The following is a 22366-nucleotide window of genomic DNA, read 5'->3' on the forward strand; positions in this document are numbered from 1 at the left end:
AGTCTTATCTCCTCCTCATTCCTCCCCCGTGGTGCCACGAGGCGCTCGAGGCTCCTGACTTTTGAAGCCCCCACCGGGCGATGGAAAGTCCCAGGGCCGAGCCGAGCAGGCCGATGAAGGTCCTGAGCCCCCACCGGGCGATGGAAAGTGCCGCGGCCAGGCCACGCAGGGTGATGAGGGGCCTGCGAGCGGGTCAATCAAACCTCGCGCTTCGGGGCGGTCGAAGCTGCTACGGCTGGAGCTCCCGAAAGCCGGTCGCCAGCCAGGGACCTGCGAGCTCCCGATGTTGTGGTCTGCAGGGCCCACGGCCGAAGCCTCCGACATGGTAAGTCCAGGCCCTGCGACCGGAGTCTTCAAGGTCGATCCCAGCTGGAGGCCGCCGACTCCACGGTGTTAGGCCGTAGCACGAACGGAGACACAACACGGTAAAGGTCGCATCTCCGTTGAGGAGATTGGAAAAAAAGGTTCCCACCACCCCCCACACATACAGAGTTAAAAATAAATCAAAAGAAACATTTAAACGATAACAAAGACAAAAACAAAAAAAAGACAGAGACTGCCGGTGAGCCGCAGCTGCAGAACGCAGCCACGCCCCCTCGTTCAAGGTATATATTTCACAAAATGCTGGAGTATCTCAGCAGGTCAGGCAGCATCTCAGGAGAGAAGGAATGGGTGACGTTTCGGGTCGAGACCCTTCTTCAGACTGATGTCATGGGTTTTTTTCAGACTGATGTCAGGTGATATAATGATGCATGTTAATGGTGTCATCACACATACTGTGTGTGATATACTGGTATCACACATACTGGTATCATCACACAGGGGATATAATGATGAGATATATTCTGTACGTTAATGGTGTCATCACACATACTGTGTACGATATTCTGGTATCACACATACTGGTATCATCACACAGGGGATATAATGATGATGTAGTGGGTCTGGATGCAGCAGGAATCAAGCAAGACGCCAGGTAAGGATCAACAGTAACTTTAATGGTAGCATCAGAACATCCACTCTCTTCAGTCTCTCGCACGAGAGTAAACTCTCGCCCCTTCAGGCAAACCCCGTAGCTCCAGACCCCTCCCCAGCCCTGTCCACTCAGTGACAGCGACTCCATAAGGCGGAACTCCTCCCGAGCGAGACGGAGCTTGTCCGGTGGAAGACGCTGCGCCTGAGCGTGCAGGGGCGGGCCAGTGGTGGGAATGTGATGCTCCTCCCCGTGCTTCGGGACGGAGGAATGGAAGTGGGGGTCGAGGATTTTGGGGAACTCGGCCAGAATGCGCGAGAACGTAGCGTCCACGGACGACAGGGGCCCATCCGGCAGCACGACCGGGTCGCCCAGGCGGAGGGGAAACAGGCTGCAAGGTGACGGAGTGCACCGAACGCTGCCGCTTGACGTACACGAGCAGGGAATGTGCCCGGGAAAGACGCGCCGCCGGCTGGGTGAGCTGCTGAAGCCGGGTCCCGTCGCGAAGGACGTCGAGGAGCGGTGGAGGTGCGGGCGATCGAGGCCCCTACCTGCGGATCGTCGTCGGAGTGACTTTCAGCGCGTCGAAGGACAGCTGACGGACCAACAAGAGTTCATCGGCGAGCTTGCCCACCGCCTGCATGTTGGTGAACGGGTCGTTGATGAGCTGCTGGCGGAGATCGGACGGCAGCTGCAGCAGGTAGGCATGTTTAAATAAAAAGCAGGGCTTGTGGTCGCCCAGCAGAGCTAACATGTCGGCCAGTAGTACCGACGGGCGGCGGTCACCCAGGCCCGGCATCCGGAGGATCCGGGTCGCCCGCTCGGCCTCGCTGAGGCTGAACTGCCGCAGAAGAAAGGTCTTGAGGCCCTCATACTTATCGGCCGCCGGGGGGGCGCGGAGGAAGGCTCGGACCAGACGCGCGGTGGCCTGGTCGAGGGCGCTGATAACGTAAAAGTACTTGGTGGCGTCGGCAGTTACGCCCCGCAGGGCGAACTTTGCCTCGGCCTGTTCAAACCAGAAGTCTAGGTCGTCGGTCCTCAGGGGAGGCAGCTCCACCACCACGGCGTGGAGAACGGCGCGGCCGGCACAGTCCACGGGGTGGGGTCCCGCAGGGTCCAGGAGTTGCTGACCGGCAGGGCCGGGTAGTGCGGGTTGAGGAGCGGTCGGGTCCATCGCGACTTGCGAGGAAATGTCGAGGGTCACCAGTGTAGTGGGTCTGGACACAGCAGGCATCAGGCAAGAAGCCAGGTAAGGATCAACAGTAACTTTAATGTAGCATCAGAACATCCACTTTCTTCAGTCTCTCGCACCAGAGTAAACTCTAGTCCCTTCAGGTAAACCCCGTAGCTCCTGACCCCTCCCCAGCCCTGTCCACTCAGTGTCGAGGGGGATGACCCAGGGAGGGGCCTAATCCCCAGCCCAGTCCACTCAGTGTCGAGGGGGATGACCCAGGGAGGGGCCTAATCCACCCCCACTGTCCACTCACACTGTCCACTCAGTGTCGAGGGGGATGACCCAGGGAGGGGCCTAATCCCCAGCCCAGTCCACTCAGTGTCGAGGGGGATGACCCAGGGAGGGGCCTAATCCCCAGCCCAGTCCACTCAGTGTCGAGGGGGGTGACCCAGGGAGGGGCCTAATCCCCAGCCCAGTCCACTCAGTGTCGAGGGGGATGACCCAGGGAGGGGCCTAATCCCCAGCCCTGTCCACTCAGTGTCGAGGGGGGTGACCCAGGGAGGGGCCTAATCCCCCCCCTGTCCACTCAGTGTCGAGGGGGGTGACCCAGGGAGGGGCCTAATCCCCCCCCTGTCCACTCAGTGTCGAGGGGGGTGACCCAGGGAGGGGCCTAATCCCCCCCCCTGTCCACTCAGTGTCGAGGGGGGTGACCCAGGGAGGGGCCTAATCCCCCCCCCCCCCCCCCCGTCCACTCAGTGTCGAGGGGGATGACCCAGGGAGTGGTCTAATCCCCGGGCACCGCCACAATGAGTTATATTCTGCATGTTAATAGTGTCATCACACATACTGTGTGTGATATACTGGTATCATCACACAGGGGATATAATGATGAGATATATTCTGCATGTTAATGGTATCACACATACTGCCCCCCCCCCCCCACCCCCCAACACTGATTACACTGCGAGAGGCGGGGTTTGCTTACTAAAATGGCGGCTCCGTTGCGGACAACACTTCTTCAGTGCGGGCGATTTCGACGGAGTGGTCCATCTTTCTCCTCTAGTATCTTTGGTTGTTACCCTCCCCCAGAGAGAGAGAGAGAGAGAGAGAGAGAGAGAGAGACAACAACACTGATCCATTGGACATTGCACTCGGGCTTGGTGACGTGTGCGAGGTTGGGCGACGTGATGACGTTGTGTGAGGCGACGTGATGACGTTTGTAAGGCGACTTGATGACGCTATGTGAGACGACGTGGTGACGTTAGGTGAGGCGACGTGAGAACGCTAGGTGAGGCGACGTGATGACGCTATGTGAGGCGACATGAGGACGCTATGTGAGGCCGTATGTGAGGCGACGTGAGGACGTTATGTGAGGCGATGTGAGGACGTTATGCGGACGTTATGCGAGGCGACGCGGTGACGCAACGACGTGAGGTGGTGTGATGGCGGAGGTGGAGGCGCTGCTGCGGCTCCGGAGCCGTTTCCGTCACGAGCTGCCGCCAACGGCCGCCACCGCGGAGACGCTGCTGATCCCCGCAGGTGGGCGGCCCCCGACCCGTCCCGGACACACCCCGCCCCGCCCCTCCCGGGGGGGACACGACGCTACTTCCCCTCCCCCAGCCCCTCACCGTCCCCGCTCCCCCTCCTCCCATCCTCCTCCACCCCCCTTCACCCCCCCCTCTCATCCTCCCCCCACCCCCCCTCTCATCCTCCCCCCACCCCCACTCTCATCCCCCCACCCCCCCTCTCATCCTCCCCCCACCCCCCCTCTCATCCTCCCCCCACCCCCACTCTCATCCCCCCACCCCCTCATCCTCCTCCACCCCTCTCATCCTCCTCCCCCCTCTCATCCTCCCCCTCTCATCCTCCCCCTCTCATCCCCCCACCCCCTCATCCTCCTCCACCCCTCTTATCCTCCTCCACCCCTCTCATCCTCCTCCACCCCTCTCATCCTCCTCCACCCCTCTCATCCTCCTCCACCCCTCTCATCCTCCTCCACCCCTCTCATCCTCCTCCCCCCCTCTCATCCTCTCCCCCCTCTCATCCTCCCCCCACCCCCTCTCTCATCCTCCCCCCACCCCCCCTCTCATCCTCCCCTCACCCCCCCACCCCCTCATCTTCCTCCCCCCCTCTCATCCTCTCCCCCTCTCATCCTCCCCCTCTCTCATCCTCCCCCTCTCATCCTCCCCCCACCCCCTCTCATCCCCCCTCATCCTCCACCCCCCCTCTCATCCTCTCCCCCTCTCATCCTCCCCCTCTCATCCTCCTCCCCCCACCCCCTTCATCCTCCCCCTTCATCCTCCCCCCACCCCGCTTCATCCTCCCCCCACCCCCCTTCATCCTCCCCCACCCCCCTTCATCCTCCCCCCTCCTCCCACCCCCCTCTCACCCTCCCCCCACCCCCCCTCTCATCCTCCCCCACCCCCCTCTCATCCTCCCCCACCCCGCTCCTCTCTCCCTCACCCTCCCCCCACCCCCCTCTCTCATCCTCCCCCCACCCCCTCTCATCCTCCCCCCACCCCTCTCTCATCCCCCTCTCTCATCCTAACCCCAACCCTCTCTCTCATCATCCCCCACCCCGCTCCTCCCCCCACCCCCCCCTCTCATCCTCCCCCCACCCCCTCCCATCCTCCCCCCACCCCTGTCTCATCCCCCCCTCTCTCATCCTAACCCCAACCCCCTCTCTCATCCTCCCCCCACCCCCCTCTCTCATCCTCCCCCAACCCCCTCTCTCATCCTCCCCCCACCCTCCTCTCTCATCCACCCACCCCCCTCTCTCATCCACCCACCCCCCTCTCTCATCCACCCACCCCCCTCTCTCATCCACCCACCCCCCTCTCTCATCTCCCCCACCCCCCGCTGTCGTCTTCCCCCACCCCCCTCTGTCATCCTCCCCCCACCCATCTTCTTATTCTCCCCCACCCCCCTTACACTGATAGCTGCCCTTCTTTCCTCCTCCACACACACGGACCTTGATTCACCACTCTTCACCAACCCCATGCTCTGTACCGCACCTCGCCGACTGGTACCAGCTCATCATGCCCCTACTACACTGGCATTTCTCTTCCCCAATGCTGCAGTGGTAGATTCATCCCATACCATCTACTGTTCTCACTGATCCTGGCTCTCTGCTTCTTCCCATCTTCCATACCTGGCCTGATGGGAATGAGAAATAGAAGTTTGGGGCGGAGCAGCCAAGTTGATAGTTGGCCTTTTATCTCGCTATTTTCCTGCAATGACCTCTTGATTCCTTGGATATCTAAAATCTATATTATTCTTTGTCTTGAATATACACAACTTCATGGGTGGTGAATTACGAAGATTTCAATTAAAAGCTGTTTAGCGTCTTTACGTCGAATAGCGATCACTTACTATGAAAGTTGATTCTAAGGCAGATGCAAAATGCTGGAGTAACTCAGCATCTGACTGTTCTGAGTCTGACGAAGGGAATTGACCCGAAATGTCACCTATTCCTTTTCTCCAGAGATGCTGCCTGACCCACTGAGTCACTCCTGCATTTTGTTTCTATCTTTGAAGATGAGTGTGTTATGTCCCTCTACTATTAATCTGCTGTTAACAATATCCTTTGTTGATAAATAGATTTGGAAGATGAAGAAAGGAAGAAAGAAAAACCACTTCCTCGATTTAATATACATTCCATATTTTGGATTTTATCTTCTATTGCAGTGACGTATTATGTTGAATTTTTTTCCACAATTAAAACAGATTATCGCATAGAAGGGTAAATTATTTATTTTTTTCTTTTGGAAATCCTGTCCAATTAAAAAATTCAAAATATAGACTTGAAGTTCTATTTTTTAATGTTCTGCTTTCCTCTGTGACTGATTATTGCCACTTAGTTTAGCAATGGCAGTAGCCCAATGCTTCCTTGACCAGTAGCTATTCTTCATACTTGAATCTTGAAAAGAGAATTGCTATGAATTTAAAAGGCTAGTTCCTTCCTGGTATTTCCCTGCAGGGGTCATCTTGTGACTTGAAGCACCATCTCTGCACAGATCTTTAATGGATTGCCCAGTGAAGTTCTTCTTTGGGTTAAGGGAGAAAATATTTGTGTTGGGATTCTGAGAAAATGGGCGGCATGGGGGCGCAGCGGTAGACTTGCTACTTTATAGTGCCAGAGACCCGGGTTCGATCCAGATTACGGGTGCTTGTCTGTACGGAGTTTGTCCGTTCTCCCCATGACCTGCGTGGGTTTTCTCTGAGATCGGTTTCCTCCCACACTCCGAGGATGCAGGTTAATTGGCTTGGTATCATTGTAAATTGTCCCAAGTGAGTGTAGGATAGTGTTATTGCATGGGTATTGTTGGTCAGCGTGGGCTCGGTGGGCCGATGGGCCTGTTTCTGCGCTGTATCTAAAAACTAAACTCACATATACCTTTTCAGGAGTGTGTTACCAAGTTTGTTTTTGCTAGTGCACATAGAGGAGAAGTTTAAACAACAGCGCAGTTGGTTGCTATTGAACTTGGTGTGAACTAATAGACTTGGGGATCCAGGCTATACATTTCTCCATCTATTCTATTTCCACTTCACTAAATGTTATAATTTTGGATGTAGTTACAGATTTGAAATTTCATCTACTTTGCAAAAGGTTGTGACTCAAGTCTTTCATCTGTTAATCTTGATTGGGAAGTTCTACATGCTGTATGTGCTAAGTCTCGGCTGAGACTATGCAGTAACTACTCATTTGAAGCCGAGGCATCTAATAAAAGCTTTAAAGACAGGAGAATATGAAGACTACATGTAATTGTCACTATGTATTTTAGTTTGTTTAACCTTGGTGAAGTCTTCATCTTCTGCAGAAGAATGCGACAATTAAATATTCTGAACGTATATTGTCTTTTACAGCCTCAGTAATAATGGTACAGCTGGAAGTAATCTGTTTCAGAACAAAACCATTATACACTGGATGTGCATGAGCATGTTTTTGAAAGTGTTTCCCATAAAGAATACTTGTCCAAATTATTCTGACAAGTGCCTGCAGTTCTGAGTGGAACTCTTCTCACTTCCATCCAGCGGTCAGGTAGCTTGGAATTTTACTCCAGCAGCGCAATGCACAAACATTGAACCACCCGAGAGAATTTTCAAAGCAAGAGGTTCTCTTACTTTGGAATACTCCTGGGTCTTTTAATCAGACTTGGCTCAAGTTCATTTCAATTCAGTGGCATTCATCAATATTAAAATTATTTAAAAACCAGTTCAAAACGTGCTATCCTGCTTGCGACATTTCTTTTTGTCGGGGGGGTGGTGGGGTGAATCAGGCCTCTCACTTAGTGCCAGTTATAATGGGCCTGTGGTCTGTGGAGTCACTATCTAGATTTGAGTTGGGCTTTGTATTATATTTGAGATCTGAAATTAATGCTTAGAAATTAGGGGATTGGCAGGTGTGGATTGATCGCCACTCCAATTAAGTTTAATTCTCTGTGTTTTGATCCATTTTTCGTTTTTGTTATATCGTAAGTTGCGGTTCATTGTCACGCTCGTCTCCATCATTTGCTGCGTCTAGTCTCAAGTCCCACTTTAGAGATGTGCATAAACACCCAGGCAGGTGTACCAGTGCAACATTGAGGGAACACAGTCAGGTGCCATCTTTTGGATGATTTGACACATAAAATTATTTATCCCCCCCAAAAAATCTTGTTACTTTTGCAGAAGCTTGGTTCAAATAGGCTGACACTGTGTTCTCGAGTTGTGCAGCACAGCAATGGGTCATTTGGCTCACCATGTATGTGTGGACGATTTTTGCCATTTATACTGATCCCCATTTGCTTGCATTAGGAATGTATCCTTCAATGGCATGCCTATTTGAGTGTAGTAATTGTATCTGATTCTGCTACCATCTTTTCTGGCAGTGCATTCCAGATACCAACTACTTCGTGTAAAACCAAAAAAAACTGATCCCCTGCATCCCCTTTAAAAGTACTACCTCTTATCTTAAAGCTATGCCCTCTTGAAATTGATGCCCCAAGATAGGAAAATGATTTTGTCTATCTTCCTTCTCCATGCCCCTCATAATTTTACATAATCTTGCATCTCGGTGGCCGAGCACTTCAACTCCCCCTCCCATTCCCAGTCTGAACTTTCTGTCATGGGCCTCCTCCAGTGCCATAGTGAGGCCCACCGGAAATTGGAGGAACAGCACCTCATATTTCGCCTGGGCAGCTTGCAGCCCAGCGGTATGAACATCGACTTCTCCAACTTTAGATAGTTCCTCTGTCCCTCTCTTCCCCTCCTCCTTCCCAGATCTCCCTCTATCTTCCTGTCTCCACCTATATCCTTCCTTTGTCCCGCCCCCCCCTGACATCAGTCTGAAGAAGGGTCTCGACCCGAAACGTCACCCATTCCTTCTCTCCTGAGATGCTGCCTGACCTACTGAGTTACTCCAGCATTTTGTGAATAAATACCTTCGATTTGTACTAGCATCTGCAGTTATTTTCTTATATTACATCTCAGCCTCTTTCACTCCAGGGAAAATAAATCAGTCTATCCAATTTCTCCCATTCATGCAACATTCCAGTGAATTTCCTCTGCATCTCAGCGCAGTCATGTCTTTCTCATGGAGTGGTGACCAGAGCTGTGCAAGCTGCGTAGCCCAGCCTGCGTTGTCTAAAGTTGCAGCATAATGTCCCAACCTTTGTTTTCTTTTTGCTGTGAACTGTGAGGGCAAGCATTCCATATGTTGCCTTCATCTCCCTAGACACTAATGCTGCCATTTTCAGGGAGCTGTAGACTTGAACCCCCAAAGTATTTCTGCTCAACATTCCTCTCTGCGCTACCATTTACTGTAAATGTCCTAGCCCCATTTGACTTCCAAAAATAAATCTCGCGTGTCAAATTTAAATTCCGTCTCGCAATGCTCCACCCAAATTTCCAACTGATCTGTATAGCTGCTTGTTCTTAAACAACCTCTCTCTCAATCAACTTTTAGATACCTGCAGCTTCCTTCTGCCTCCAACATTCGCATTCAAGTTGTTATTATATGTCACAAACGGCAGGATTCCAGCACCGATCCCTGCGGTACACTGCTAGTCATTGGCTTCCAATCAGCAAAGTTAGGGGATTGGCAGGTGTGGATTGATCGCCATTCTAATTAGGTTTAATTCCATATGTTTTGATCCATTTTTAATTTTTGTTATATCGTAAGCTGTCATGCTCATCTCACCAACGTTCTCCGTGTCTAGCCTCAAGTTCCACTTTAGAGACGAGCTTAAACACCTAGGCAGGTGTACCAGCGCAGCATTGAGGGAGTGCAGTCAATTGCATCACTTACTGCCTTCCTTGGTCAAGTGCCGCACGAGAGTCCATGTAGATAAGTGTCGAAGCATTACCACCTTGACTGCAATCTCAGTTCTAAAAAAAAAACCTCACTCAAATTGGCAAGATCCAATTCCTCTCTAAAGACCAAACTGATTATCCTCTAAGATTGCTACTTGACCCTAATCATAACATTTTATTGAAGTAAAGGAGTATTCCTGACCACAGAGGTGGTTTATTCAGTTTTGATCATCGTTGGGTGCACCAACTGGAAAGGTCAATTCTGCATTACTGACATGGTTTCAGGAATCATATGCTGTGTTTCCATAAATCAGCAGCTGCAGTGGTGAGGATGCAAGTGACTAAAATAAATCACATCGTGACCCGGGTGGACATTATTGGGCGCAAAAAACTGATATTTCTGAATCCGGAATTGTTAAAGTCTAGAGATGTTTATTGCTGCATCCTAATGTTGAGAATTGGTAGAAATGAGTGGAAAAGGAGGATATTATGGAGCAAGTGGGACATGAAGAGATCTGGTGGTGTTTAATGAATAGAACAAATTTGATATCCTGTTTAGAGTGATGAAAATTATCACGAGTGATTAGCATGCAATGAATTGTATTTTTTTTTTTTTTAAATTAAACATCTGCTTCTCTGTTTCTAAAAACAGTCGGTGGTTCCTTTTGGGCAGTTCACTACTGATAATTAGCTTGCTCATTGCGATCTACTGCATATTTTACCTGGAGTGGTACAAAGAAGTCAGAGAATATGAACAGTACAATCCAACACTGGTTCCTTCAGCTACAGCTGCTTTTATTGCTGCAACAGTGTGGTAAGTTTTGACTTTGTTTGGTTTGCAAATAAATATCTGTGACAAAATTAAGTTGTGGCAGTTTGGCAGTGGGGGGCGGGTTTATGATCCAAATCCCATTTCACAAGTGTTAATCTGAGTGGAATAATTCAATTACAGTATAGATACGATCCTTGTGGTTCTGGTTTTCCTATTGCCTTCTTGTTAGTTGCAGTTTGGGTGACAAGAGAAAATAAATATAATTGTGCTGTTTCTAAAGTAGAATATACTGCCTTCGTTCTCAAGATTTAGATGTTGCTGGCAATGTTGGTGATTATTGTCCAACTCTATTTGCCGTGAAGTACATTGTAGGGTCTGATGTCATATATTGACCGGGTCTGCTTCCTTGAAGGACTGGTAAAGGGCGGTCACGGTGGCGCAGCGGTAGAGTTGCTGCCTTACAGCGAATGCAGCGCCGGAGACTCAGGTTCGATCCTGACTACGGGTGCTGTACTGTACGGAGTTTGTACGTTCTCCCCGTCACCTGCGTGGGTTTTCTCCGAGATCTTCGGTTTCCTCCCACACTCCAAAGACGTCCAGGTTTGTAGGTTAATTGGCTGGGCAAATGTAAAAATTGTCCCTAGTGGGTGTAGGATAGTGTTAATGTGCGGGGATCGCTGGGCGGCGCAGACCCGGTGGGCCGAAAGGGCCTGTTTCTGCGCTGTATCTCTAAATCGAAAAATAAATCTAAATAACCCTATTATTTTAAATTCCAGATAGAAGTTAAATTCCCCTCGCTAATACGGAGGCCAAACTCTGATCGCTTGAATAACGATAGAGATCTATATCTATAGGAAGATAAGACCAGAGGTCATAGCCTCAGAATTAAAAGACATTCCTTTAGGAAGATGAGAAGGAATTTCTTCAGTCAGAAGGTGGTGAATCTGTGGAATTCATTGCCACAGAAGGCTGTGGAGGCCAAGTCAATGGATATTTTTAAGGCAGAGATAGATAGATTCTTGATTAGTACGGTTGCCAGGGGTTATAGGGAGAAAGCAGGAGAATGGGGTTGAGAGGGAAAGATAGATCAGCCATGATTGAATGGCGGAGTAGACTTGATGGGCCGAATGGCCTAATTCTGCTCCTGTCACTTATGAACTCTAGTTGTTAACTGCAGTCATTTATCTGCTATTCCAGAATACAACTGATGCTTTACTGTTATTAGAGTAATCCAGTACTTTCTATTGTTCTAAAAAAATCTTGTAATGTTATTTTGTTTATGCAATTCAAATAGTATTAAAAGCTTTTCTACCTGGTAATACAAGGTGACCACAATAATGCAAAACTGAAGGCTACAATCCAATCAAAAGCACAATCCATCGAATATCAAAGTTGCTGAAGTAGTGGTCAGTTTTGTGCAGTTCAAAAGCATGATGAATTCTACGAAGAAGCTGTTCTTGAACCTGGTGGTCATGGTTTTTAGGCTCCTGTACCTTCTTCCCGATGGTAGTAGTGAAATGAGAGCGTGGCCAGGGTGGTGAGTGTCTTTGATATTGACTGCCTTTTTGCAGCCCTGCCTTCTATAAATCCCTTTGATGGAGGGCAGGTGATGTACCGGGCAATGTCCACCACTCTATGTAGCCCCTTTTGTCCTCGACGTTCGAGTTACTGAACAAAGCCATAAAACTAGGCAGTTTGCTCTCCACGGTATACCTGTAGAGGTTTGATAGAATATATGTGACATACAGAATTTCCTCAATCTTTGAAGGAGGTAAAGGTGTTGATGAGCTTTGTGCTTTGCCCAAAAGAAATCTACAGAAATACACAAGCCCAGGATCTTGACGTTGTTAACTCTCCCCACCCATCATCCTGTCGATGAACACAGGTTCATGGATCCCTGGATTTTCCTTCCTGAAGTCAACAATTATCGACTTGCCTTGCTAACGTGGGGAGCTATATTGAGGGGGGAACCTCATTGAAACGTGCCGAACAGTGAAAGTCTTGGATAGAGTGGAAGTGGAGAGGATGTTTCCATTAGTGGGAGAGTCTAGGACTAGAGATCATAGCCTCAGAATTAAAGGACGTTCCATTAGGAAGGAGATGAGAAGGAATTTCTTTAGTCGGAGGGTGGTGAATCTGTGGAATTCTTTGCCACATAAGGCTGTTGAGGCCAAGTCAATAGATATTTTTAAAGCAGAGATAGATAGATTCTTGATTAATACGGGTATCAGGGGTTATGGGGAGAAGGCAGGAGAATGGGGCAAGGAGGGAGAGATGCTCAGCCATGATTGAATGGCGGAGTAGACTTGATGGGCCGAATGGCCTAATTCTGCTCTGATCACTTATGACATTGTTCTAGCACCTTTCAATCAGATTATCATCTCTCCCCTGTACTCTGACTCACTGTTACAACTTATTCATCCAACAGCAGTGGAATCATCGGTGATGAGAGAGTAGAGCAGGGGAATGAGCACACAGGCTTGAGGTGCTCCTGTACTGGAGGTTATTGAAGAGGAAGCGTTGTTGCCAATTCATTCATACTGATTATGGTCTGCCGTAAGGAAGTCGAGGATCCAACTGTATTGGGACAAACAAAGATCTGGTTCTGAGTTTGATGGGGATGATCTAGAATGTCGAGCTGTGGCGATGAACAACGGCCTAATGTACGTTCTTGCGTCTCCAGGTGATTTAGTGCAGAGTAGCAAACCACCGAGATCGCATCCCCCATTGATTTATTGTGGCATTAGGCAAATTGTAGTGTGTCCTAATATAGACACAAATTGCTGGAGTAACTCAGCGGGTCAGGCAGCATCTCTGGAGAGAAGGAATGGGTCGGAACTCTTCTACAGACTGGTGTGGAGTTTGGTAGTGTGTCCAGGTATTTAAGGCAGAAGTTGATATGCGTCGTAACCAACGTCTCATAGCATGTCATCACCATTATGGTTAGTGCCACCGGTCGGTAGTCGTTAAGGCGTGACATCTTACTCAAGAACAGCTTCTTCCCCTCTGTCCTCAAGCTCTGAACACTACTTCCATAAGCTACGATCTGTCCGATTCGCCTCGATTCCATTGTGGACATTGGACTTTGTTTATGGAAATGATGCTTCACAATGCTGAGAACTATATTCTGCACTCTACCTTCCCCTTTGCTCTATCTCTTGTACTAGAGGTTGACTTGATTATATTTATGCACCGTATTATCATGCTGGATAGGATGGAAAACAGAGCTTTTCACTGTACCTGGTTACACATGACAATAAACCTAAACCCACTCTTCTTGGGCGCCAGAATTATTCATGTCCCTTTAGAGCCGGTACCTTCATAATGATGGTCTGGCAGTGATGCATTGCCGTCACTTGAGCTCGTGCTTGCAGGGAACGATGGAAACATTCAAACAGCTGTCGAATGTTTGTCTGATCCTCCCATTTAGATCAAGTGTCTTATTGCTTTCATATTGGCCTTGGAGGTCTACCTGGACTTTATAAATGACCTTGTATTGCCAAACGTCAATGCCTGAAACCTGGTCCTCAGTAGATTGCACAGCTCCTGGTTCATTTAAGGCTTCTGGTTAAGGAACACCCAGATGGTCTTGGTTGATGTGCACTCCTCCATACATTTCCTTACGAAATCAGTAACAACCATATTTATTCAAGTCCTTTGCTAAGTCCTTAAACATCGGCAAGCGACCGTGAAGTCATTCCTCTGCCTATCCTCTCCAGCTATGGTGCAATCCTCATTGCTGGAGCTGTGCTCTTCAGTCACTGTCTATATGCAGGAGGATGGAACACAACTAGGTGCTGCCATTTGCCAAAGTGCCAGGGATCTTTGATGGTGGTAGTTTGGAACTGAGTTCTCCAAACTAGCCTTCTTGAATTCTTTGGCTATTATGGGGAGAGATAGACATAGAAACATAGAAAATAGGTGCAGGAGTAGATCATTCGGCCCTTCAAGAATAAGGGGTAGGCCATTTAGAACTGAGATGAGGAAAAACCTTTTCAGTCAGAGAGTTGTGAATCTGTGGAATTCTCTGCCTCAGAAGGCAGTGGAGGCCAATTCTCTGAATGCATTCAAGAGAGAGCTAGATAGAGCTCTTAAGGATAGCGGAGTCAGGGGGTATGGGGAGAAGGCAGGAACGGGGTACTGATTGAGAATGATCAGCCATGATCACATTGAATGGCGGTGCTGGCTCGAAGGGCCGAATGGCCTCCTCCTGCACCTATTGTCTATTCAAGCCAGCACATTCATGGCTGATCATCCTAAATCAGTACCCCGTTCCTGCTTTCGCCCCATATCCCTTGATTCCGGTAGCCCTAACTCTCTCTTGAAAACATCCAGTGAATTGGCCTCCACTGCCTTCAGTGGCAGAGAATTGCACAGATTCACAACTCTCCGGATCTGCCATTGGCGTTTGTGATCACGGCATGCAACTCCTCCACGCAAGCCTGAGGGGGATGACGGAAGTGAATTCCCTGGGGGGGTCGGGTTGATAGAAGGAATTGTAATTCACTGCTAGATCTTCTAGGTGCGGGGAGCAGGCGTTGGAAAGACCACGACATCTGTGCACCTCAAAGAGTGTACCGTGAAACAGATGTCACTGCCACTTTTCCCTTTTCCCAATGATCCCAAGTTCAGTCCATGCGATGGATCGAGTAACCTTCAGGCTGGGGGTGAGCCATGTGTCTGTTAAACCGTGCACAGCATTCCCCAATGTCCCCGTGGTAAAGCTCTCTTGCCCTCGACTCCACAATCTTATTTTCTAGGGACTGAACAATGGCCAGTAAAATGCTGAGGAGGTAGTCCGACAAGCAAGATGGGTATTCTGACAAGCAGATGGTTGGAACAAAGGCCAGAGATAAGAACAAAATGTGTGAGATGGATTTATCCAGCTGCAACGTGACTTCCTATCTTTTATACTCGATGCTATGACTGATGAAGTCATGCTTGCTGTATGCTTTCTTTACCACCCTATCCAGTTGTGTAGCCACTTCCAGCGAGCTATGCACTTCCACCCCAAAATCCTTTTGTACATTAATGCTGCCAAGGGTCCTTTCATTTATTGCATGCTTTCCTCTTGCATTTGACCTTTCAAATGCAACACCTCCACACTTATCTGATTTTAAATTCCTTTCCCATTTCATTGTTTCTCATGATTCTTTTGAGGGAAGCGTGTAAACCTCTCACAAGTTGTTGAATTTTGTGTGTTGACCCAGACTGCCAACCTTTTTATATTTTCAATTCTATCACTGTTCTCAGTTTCATGTTACTTGCAGAATACAAAATTCTGCTTCAAACTTCAAATCAATGTATATCAGAATATAGCAACGATTCTCGAAATGAATCCTGGAGAATATCATTTCCTTTTCCAGTTGGAGGGAGTTATGCAATCTCACGATTAAGGCACATTTTATTTGCAATGTATGTAATGGTAACAAAGTAAAGAGGGCACCAACAATTGTTATCAAATTAAAAATGCAGCCAAATGTAATGAATCATCGAAACTTGGCTAATTTTGATATCAAATCAAGCGCGTTTTAGTGGGTGTATATCTCTGGCAAGAATTCCTCTTAAGTGAGCAGTTTTTCCTAATCATCAAAAGAAATTTGCAAGAATATCATATGGTTGTATGTATGCTTCTGTTAACATTTTGTCATTGGACTAGTTATACCATATCCCAGTCTGAAATATGCACTGTTATGCAAATGCGTGATCTTGGTTTGAATATGGTTTAATTCTGTTTTAGTTTTCCAATTTATTCTACCTGTCTTAATGTACCATGTATTTAAACTGCAAATATATTTAAGGACTGAAATGAGACTGTGTTCACACAATTTGGACACTCAGCAAACCTACAAACTATTTTCTGAAAGTATGTTTTATTTTTACAGCTTTAACATTGCGCTGTGGCCAGTGTGGTCTTTCTTTACTCCTTTTATTCTTTTCACTCAATTTATGGGTGTTGTGATGTTTGTATCACTTCTGGGATAATGATCTCCAGGTAAGATTCTAATATTACTAGTTCTGACAGTTTTATATTTAATGATACATTTTAGCGTCTATTAATTATAAATTTGAAAACTGATAATCTAATTTGTGGTAAGGTCATAAGTGTAGGAGTAGGCCATTTGGCCCATCAAGTCTACTCCACCATTCAATCATGGCTGATCGGTCTCCCTCCGAAACCCATTCTCCTGCTTTCTCCCCATAACCTCTCACACCTGTACTATATCTTATCTCTGCCTTCAAAATATCCACTGACTTGGTCTCTACAGCCATCTGTGGCAAAGAATTCCACAGAATCACCACCCTCTGACTAAAGACATTTCTCCTTATCTTCCTAAAAGAACGTCCTTTCATTCTGAGGCTGTTACCTCTAGTCCTAGACTCTCCCACTAGTGGAAACATCACATACACTCTATCCAGGCCTTTCACTATTCTGTATGTTTTAATAAGGTCCTCCAATGATGGTACTGCATTTGTTCCTGGTATTTGGGGTCTAGGTAGATAGGGATTAACTTCAGACATCCATGGCTTGCGCTTTAGTTCCTAACCAGTAATCCCAGCTGGAGAGGGTGTATCTATTGACTGAGAGGGAAGAATGGGAAGCAATTCAATGCCGTGTAATTGAATACTTTGATGGCCAAAATCCATGTGGTGAATGAATACTTCTGAACCGTATCTCGGCACGTTTTAATACCTAGAAATATTTGTAGATCAAAACATCTATTTGGGTTAATTAAAGAATGGTTTTGGAATCCAATAAGGTTTACTTGCCCACTGGAAGCTTTTCTAAAGATAATTGAGTGCTCTGTTGATTCTATTTTTGTTTAATGTAAAATATATTGGATTTAATTTCAATCCTTTGCAGTTTATTTCTAACTTCTCTGAAATTAAATTAATTGTCCACATGTTCTGACATTCCTATCCTAGCTTAAAGTAAAGCATCAATAAACTAGGTAGCTTGTAGGACTGCAAGGCAATTCAATTTAATCTGCTAAAAATCTTAAACAAGCCTTTCCTATTTCAAAAAGTAAATGAATCAGTATCGTGTGTGCCATGTGCATCTTTTTGCCTGTTATTTAAACCCTCATGGTCATATTCTCACTTTGTCAATTATTGCAAGAGTAGATCGGTAGATTGTCCAAACAGTTAGCTGCTTAGAGTACAAGAGCAGACCACCAGTCTCACCATGTGCCATTTAAGGGTCTTTTCTCTCTGATCTTTGTCTTTCTCATCTCATCCCCAGAAGTGCAAAAACATTGATCATGATCATCAGATGTTTTAACTATTAAGTTTAATGAACTCTGCTTCTTATTTGCTTTATATGTCCATCACTATTATTAACTTTTCAAAATTAGCAGGTAACCTTCCAAATATAGTCTGAAGAAGGGTCTCGACCCGAAATGTCACCCATTCCTTCTCTCCTGAGATGCTGCATGACCTGCTGAGTTACTCCAGCATTTTGTGAATAAATACCTTCCAAATATAATCGATCAGTGAGCAGTTTTACATTCTCATTTAAGTAGGAGTGGAGAAAATAAATTGAATTATAGTCATAGCATAGTCACCATGATTGTCCAGTTATATAATGGGTAGGCGTTTTAAATATACATGCAGGTCATAATTATATCATTTAAGTATTTTTCATTTTCTCTCATTTCAGAGCTCGGTTTGATCTATCCTGCAAATAAAGATAGTCTTTCATGAAACTGAGGTTGCCAAGTTCAGTGAATTTCACTTGCATTAAGATAAAATAACCACTTGAACACAATTTATCTTGATCTATAATTTGGTTTGTGCAACAAGACTATTTTGATAAACGCTAAAGGATATCACTATGTATCACTGTGAATAGCATAATTAAAGAATTTAATAAAATTGGCAAAACCATGAACACATGTAATCTTCAAACACAACTGTGGATCTTCCAAAAATTAAGGGTTAGGCAGCAACGGAAATTTGCAAGTATCTTTGTCGGCCATTGTCAAAAGATCTAAATGAACCATTATCTTACTGGTTCACTATTTTCATTGTACACTCCCTTTAATAATGGCAATCCAAAAAATGATGAAATGTAACCCGATAGCACTATTCCTCGAATGCCCTTTTCATTAAGTACTTTGTATCTGTTCTTTATTTTTGTAGATGAATGCATCCAAGGATATTTGTAAATAATTTTAAAATAAAGAACCAGGTTATAAAGTTGTCCCTTTGGAAATGCTGTACCAACTTGGACGGAAACAAAATGGCAAAGAAAATCAGTGCTTCTGTTGTGTGATGCCTAACTTTTTTTTAAAAAGTGCTCTACAATTTGAATATGCTTTCAATGGATCATGAGCTGGTTGTAACTCGAGTTAATTCCACAAATTCTATTTGTTTCTATTGTGTGTTTGAGTACTATTGTAATAAAGCTTTAAATTTACAAAGCATTTCTAACTATTTAATACCTCTGGATCGTATGCACAAAGTAAATTAAATTATGCTTTCTCATTTAAAACATGCTTATTAATTGTACATTCCTCAAGTTTAAAAGATCAACGACTGCCTTCAATGGCCATTTTTTTGCGAGTTTTTGTATATTGTGGCCAAACAAATAAACGTACTTATAGTAAATAATGGTAATGCTGTGTGCTCATTGTTTAAATACCTTGAATCTTGTATTTAAGAATTCTATTTCTCCCAAAGGAGAGATACAATCCATTTAATCCAACAGTGATAGATCTTCATGGTGAAAAAACACTGTTTGTGCATAACAGCCAGATCTCTTGTACTTCGGATAATCTGTATCCAACCATTGGTCTGAGGAAGGGTCTCGACCCGAAACGTCACCCATTCCTTCTCTCCAGAGATGCTGCCTGTCATGCTGAGTTACTCCAGCATTTTGAGTCCGTCTTCGGTTTAAACCAACATCTGCAGTCCCTTCTTACACATTGGTTCAACCAACTTTGGATATCAGTACTCTTTTCAAACAACTTTGCATAACATAAATAACGTCTTGTATTACAGAAGCTAACTGGCAAATAAAGATATTGTGCAGTTCAATGTTTTTAATGGACAGTTTACAAGAAATTACCTTCTGAGCTAACGTCATTAGTGGATCTTTATCTGACTGGGTATTTGAATCTAAAGTCGGAATGGCACAGCATAACTTGATTATGCCACTCTTCCATATTAATCCCATTTCCTTGCACTTGGTTCATAGCTGTTTGTGTCTAAGCAAATCAAGTGTAAGAAAATAACTGCAGATGCTGGTACAAATCGAAGGTGTTTATTCACAAAATGCTGGATTAACTCAGCAGGTCAGGCAGCATCTCAGGAGAGAAGGAATGGGTGACGTTTCGGGTCGAGACCCTTCTTCAGACTGTTCATCTAGACACACTATAAATCTGCCAATGACCCAGCTTCAACTACTTCCCTCAGGCACAACGTTCCAGATAATTGCCACTCTCGGGGTGAAGGACTTCCTCGTATCCCTTCTCATTCTTCTCTTTCACCCTAAATCTGCATCCTCTAGTTTTATCTGAAATGGAGAAAAGCTTCTTGCTTCTTACCTTAAATCATTGCCCCTCTTAATTGCCTCTCCTCCGGAGAGAACAGACATAGCTGGTCCATAGCTCTTAAGAGAATTGTTCCATCCCAGGCAACAGCATGGTAAATCTCTACATTCATCAGTGTTACCACATCCTATAGGTATGGTGACTACATCTGCGTGCAGTGTTCCAGCTAAGGTTTGACCAACGTTTCATGCAGTTGGAGTAAAACCTGACTAATCAAGACCTAATCAAGTACGCTTTCTTAACTACATTAGCGACATGTGTTGCCACTTTCAAGGATCTATGGGTGTTTTCTGGGGTCCCATTGTTCCTCAATAATTCCCTAGATCCTACCATTTATGGTGCATGTCCAATCCTCAATAGTGCTCCCAAAATGCATCACTATTCATTTACCTGGATCAAACTTCACCTGCCATTTTACCAATTGTCGATGACCTCTCTTACTCTTCCTAGTTTTCTTTTGAAGTGTTTCTCTACATTTTATACTCTTGACGAGTCTCCGCTATCATTAGTTTTCTGCACTTGTCACACGTTTAGTTTAGAGATCCAGCGTGGAAACAGTCCATTCGTCCCACCACGCCGATCACTAATTACCAGTACACTAATTCTATCCTCCATGCGAGGGGACAATTGAGAGCAGCTAATTAAGTTCAGTGTCACGTGTTCTGAGGTACAGTGAAAAGCTTTTTGTTGCGTGCTAACAAAATTTTCAGAAAGACAATACATGCTTACAGTCGAGCTATTCACAGTGCACAGATACATGATAAAGGGAAGAATGTGAATAACTAGTGCAGGAAATAACGTTTAGTGCAAGAATTAACCTGCAGGACTTTGAATGCGGGAAGAATCTGGAGTGGAATTCTTTGCCTCAAGGCTGTGGCGGAAAAGTCTGGATAGCACGGTAGCGCAGCGGTAGAGTTGCTGCTTTACAGTGAATGCAGCGCCGGAGACTCAGGTTCGATCCTGACTACGGGTGCTGCTCTGTAAGGAGTTTGTACGTTCTCCCCGTGACCTGCGTGGGTTTTCTCCGAGATCTTCGGTTTCCTCCCACACTCCAAAGACGTACAGGTATGTAGGTTAATTGGCTGGGTAAATGTAAAAATTGTCCCTAGTGGGTGTAGGATAGTGTTGATGTACGGGGATCGTTGGGCGGCACGGACTTGGTGGGCCGAAAAGGCCTGTTTCCGGCTGTATATATATGATTATGATGATATGATATGATATATTTAAGGCAGAGATAGATAGATTCTTAATTAGTACGGGTGTCGGGGTTATGGGGAAAAGGCAGGAGAATGGGGTTAGGAGCGAGAGATAGATCAGCCATGATTGAATGGTGGAGTAGACTTGATGGGCCGAATGGCTTAATTCTACTATCACTTATGATGATCCTCTCAGCATCCAATTGTAAAAACACTCCACAATCACCTTCTGTTTCCTATTGCCAATAGACAATAGGTGCAGGAGTAGGCCATTCGGCCCTTCGAGCCTGTACGCACCGCCATTTAATGTGATCATGGCTGATCATTCTCAATCAGTACCCCGTCTAGCTCTCTCTTGAATGCATTCAGAGAATTGGCCTCCACTGCCTTCTGAGGCAGAGAATTCCACAGATTCACAACTCTCTGCGAGACATGCGGCATATACCTTTCATATGTTTGCCGATGAGGAGGTCGAAGACCATCTGCTTCTTCTTCTTGTCGTGTCCGCACACTGAACACAACTCTTAGCAATATCATTGTTCCCTGTTAGCTTTGCATTCGTGCTCCAATAGAGGACATCTCAAAAAGTGCCCCATAGGTGAACCAGTTTGTGGTTCAGTGCCACATATGCAGGTGACGTCTTCAGTGTCTGCATAACCCCACTTCTTGAGAGTGGCTTTACAGGGACCAGTGCCAGCTCTTAGTCTGATGAGGCATTTCCATTCAGCCCAGCTGGATTCGGCCCCAGGAGGGAGTGCTTCTTTGGCGCTTATGGACATGGATGTCGTTAATGGGAGATTGGTTAGTCCCTCTTCCCATAATGCAACTCCAGCTTCTGCATTTGGTTCAACTTCGTTGAGGAAGCTTTTCCTTGTGGCGGCTCCCAAGGGTCGGGCCATACCACTACCGACCCCTCGGCACGGGAATAGACCGGTCCAGGGGGGCGGCCCTTTGCTACGGATATAAAGGGCGAGGTTTTGGGCACAAAGTTATTCCAGCAGACTTGACCGGTCTGACAACAGTAATAAAATCAAACCTCCCGAAATACCCGGCTCCTCGCCTTTATTTCGGGCCTTCTCGACGCGCTACATCCTGGACTTTAGCCGACTCTTTGCGGGTTCATGGCTGAATAGGGGATGTCGTACATCTGTGGCCTGGCGATGGCGTTGTCTACTGCTTGCTGCACTGCGAAGTATCTCTGGTGGCTCTACACCAGATAGTATGTACAGGCTGCCAGTTGATGTTGGTCTGAGACATCCAGTGATAAGGCGGCAGGTTATATTGACCTCCCAGCGGAGCCAGCTGCCCGTCGGGGAATGTTGCCGACTGGCCCGCTGCAGACTGCAGGAGTACGTGCTGAGGGACGCACTGAAGCTCGGTGCAGCCAACACCAAGGCCCTGTGG

At 46.6% G+C, this 22366-nt stretch overlaps 2 protein-coding genes across 3 annotated transcripts; one reads left to right on the forward strand and one right to left on the reverse strand.

Annotated features, from left to right (window-relative positions):
• Positions 1–601: 601 nt before the first annotated feature.
• LOC144597693 (uncharacterized) lies at positions 602–3287 on the reverse strand. Its single transcript, XM_078407227.1, has 2 exons — positions 3133–3287; positions 602–2190 (listed from the first exon to the last, which is right to left on the reverse strand). Exon 2 carries the CDS (start codon positions 2145–2147, stop codon positions 1521–1523), a length of 627 nt encoding a protein of 208 aa, XP_078263353.1. The 5' UTR covers positions 2148–2190; positions 3133–3287; the 3' UTR covers positions 602–1520.
• A 183-nt stretch (positions 3288–3470) lies between these two features.
• On the forward strand, positions 3471–18874 carry tmem128 (transmembrane protein 128). Of its 2 annotated transcripts, none has more exons than XM_078407246.1 (5): positions 3471–3686; positions 5748–5889; positions 10093–10254; positions 16098–16207; positions 17873–18874. In XM_078407246.1, exons 1-4 carry the CDS (start codon positions 3590–3592, stop codon positions 16195–16197), a joined length of 501 nt encoding a protein of 166 aa, XP_078263372.1. In that variant the 5' UTR covers positions 3471–3589; the 3' UTR covers positions 16198–16207; positions 17873–18874. The 2 variants fall into 2 exon arrangements, with proteins under 2 accessions (XP_078263372.1, XP_078263365.1); XM_078407239.1 differs by having other exon boundaries at positions 3474–3686; positions 18355–18831.
• Positions 18875–22366: the final 3492 nt, after the last annotated feature.

The sequence above is a fragment of the Rhinoraja longicauda genome, chromosome 1 (assembly GCF_053455715.1).
Source record: "Rhinoraja longicauda isolate Sanriku21f chromosome 1, sRhiLon1.1, whole genome shotgun sequence".
NCBI classification, from domain to species: domain Eukaryota; kingdom Metazoa; phylum Chordata; class Chondrichthyes; order Rajiformes; family Arhynchobatidae; genus Rhinoraja; species Rhinoraja longicauda.

Excerpts from the sequence above, each read along its gene's own strand:
- LOC144597693 (XM_078407227.1), bottom strand. The coding sequence starts at position 2,147 with ATGGACCCGACCGCTCCTCAACCCGCACTACCCGGCCCTGCCGGTCAG.
- tmem128 (XM_078407246.1), top strand. The coding sequence starts at position 3,590 with ATGGCGGAGGTGGAGGCGCTGCTGCGGCTCCGGAGCCGTTTCCGTCAC. Across the intron at positions 3,687-5,747 it reads GACGCTGCTGATCCCCGCAG|ATTTGGAAGATGAAGAAAGG; the intron begins GTGGGCGGCCCC and ends GTTGATAAATAG. Across the intron at positions 5,890-10,092 it reads ACAGATTATCGCATAGAAGG|TCGGTGGTTCCTTTTGGGCA; the intron begins GTAAATTATTTA and ends TTCTAAAAACAG.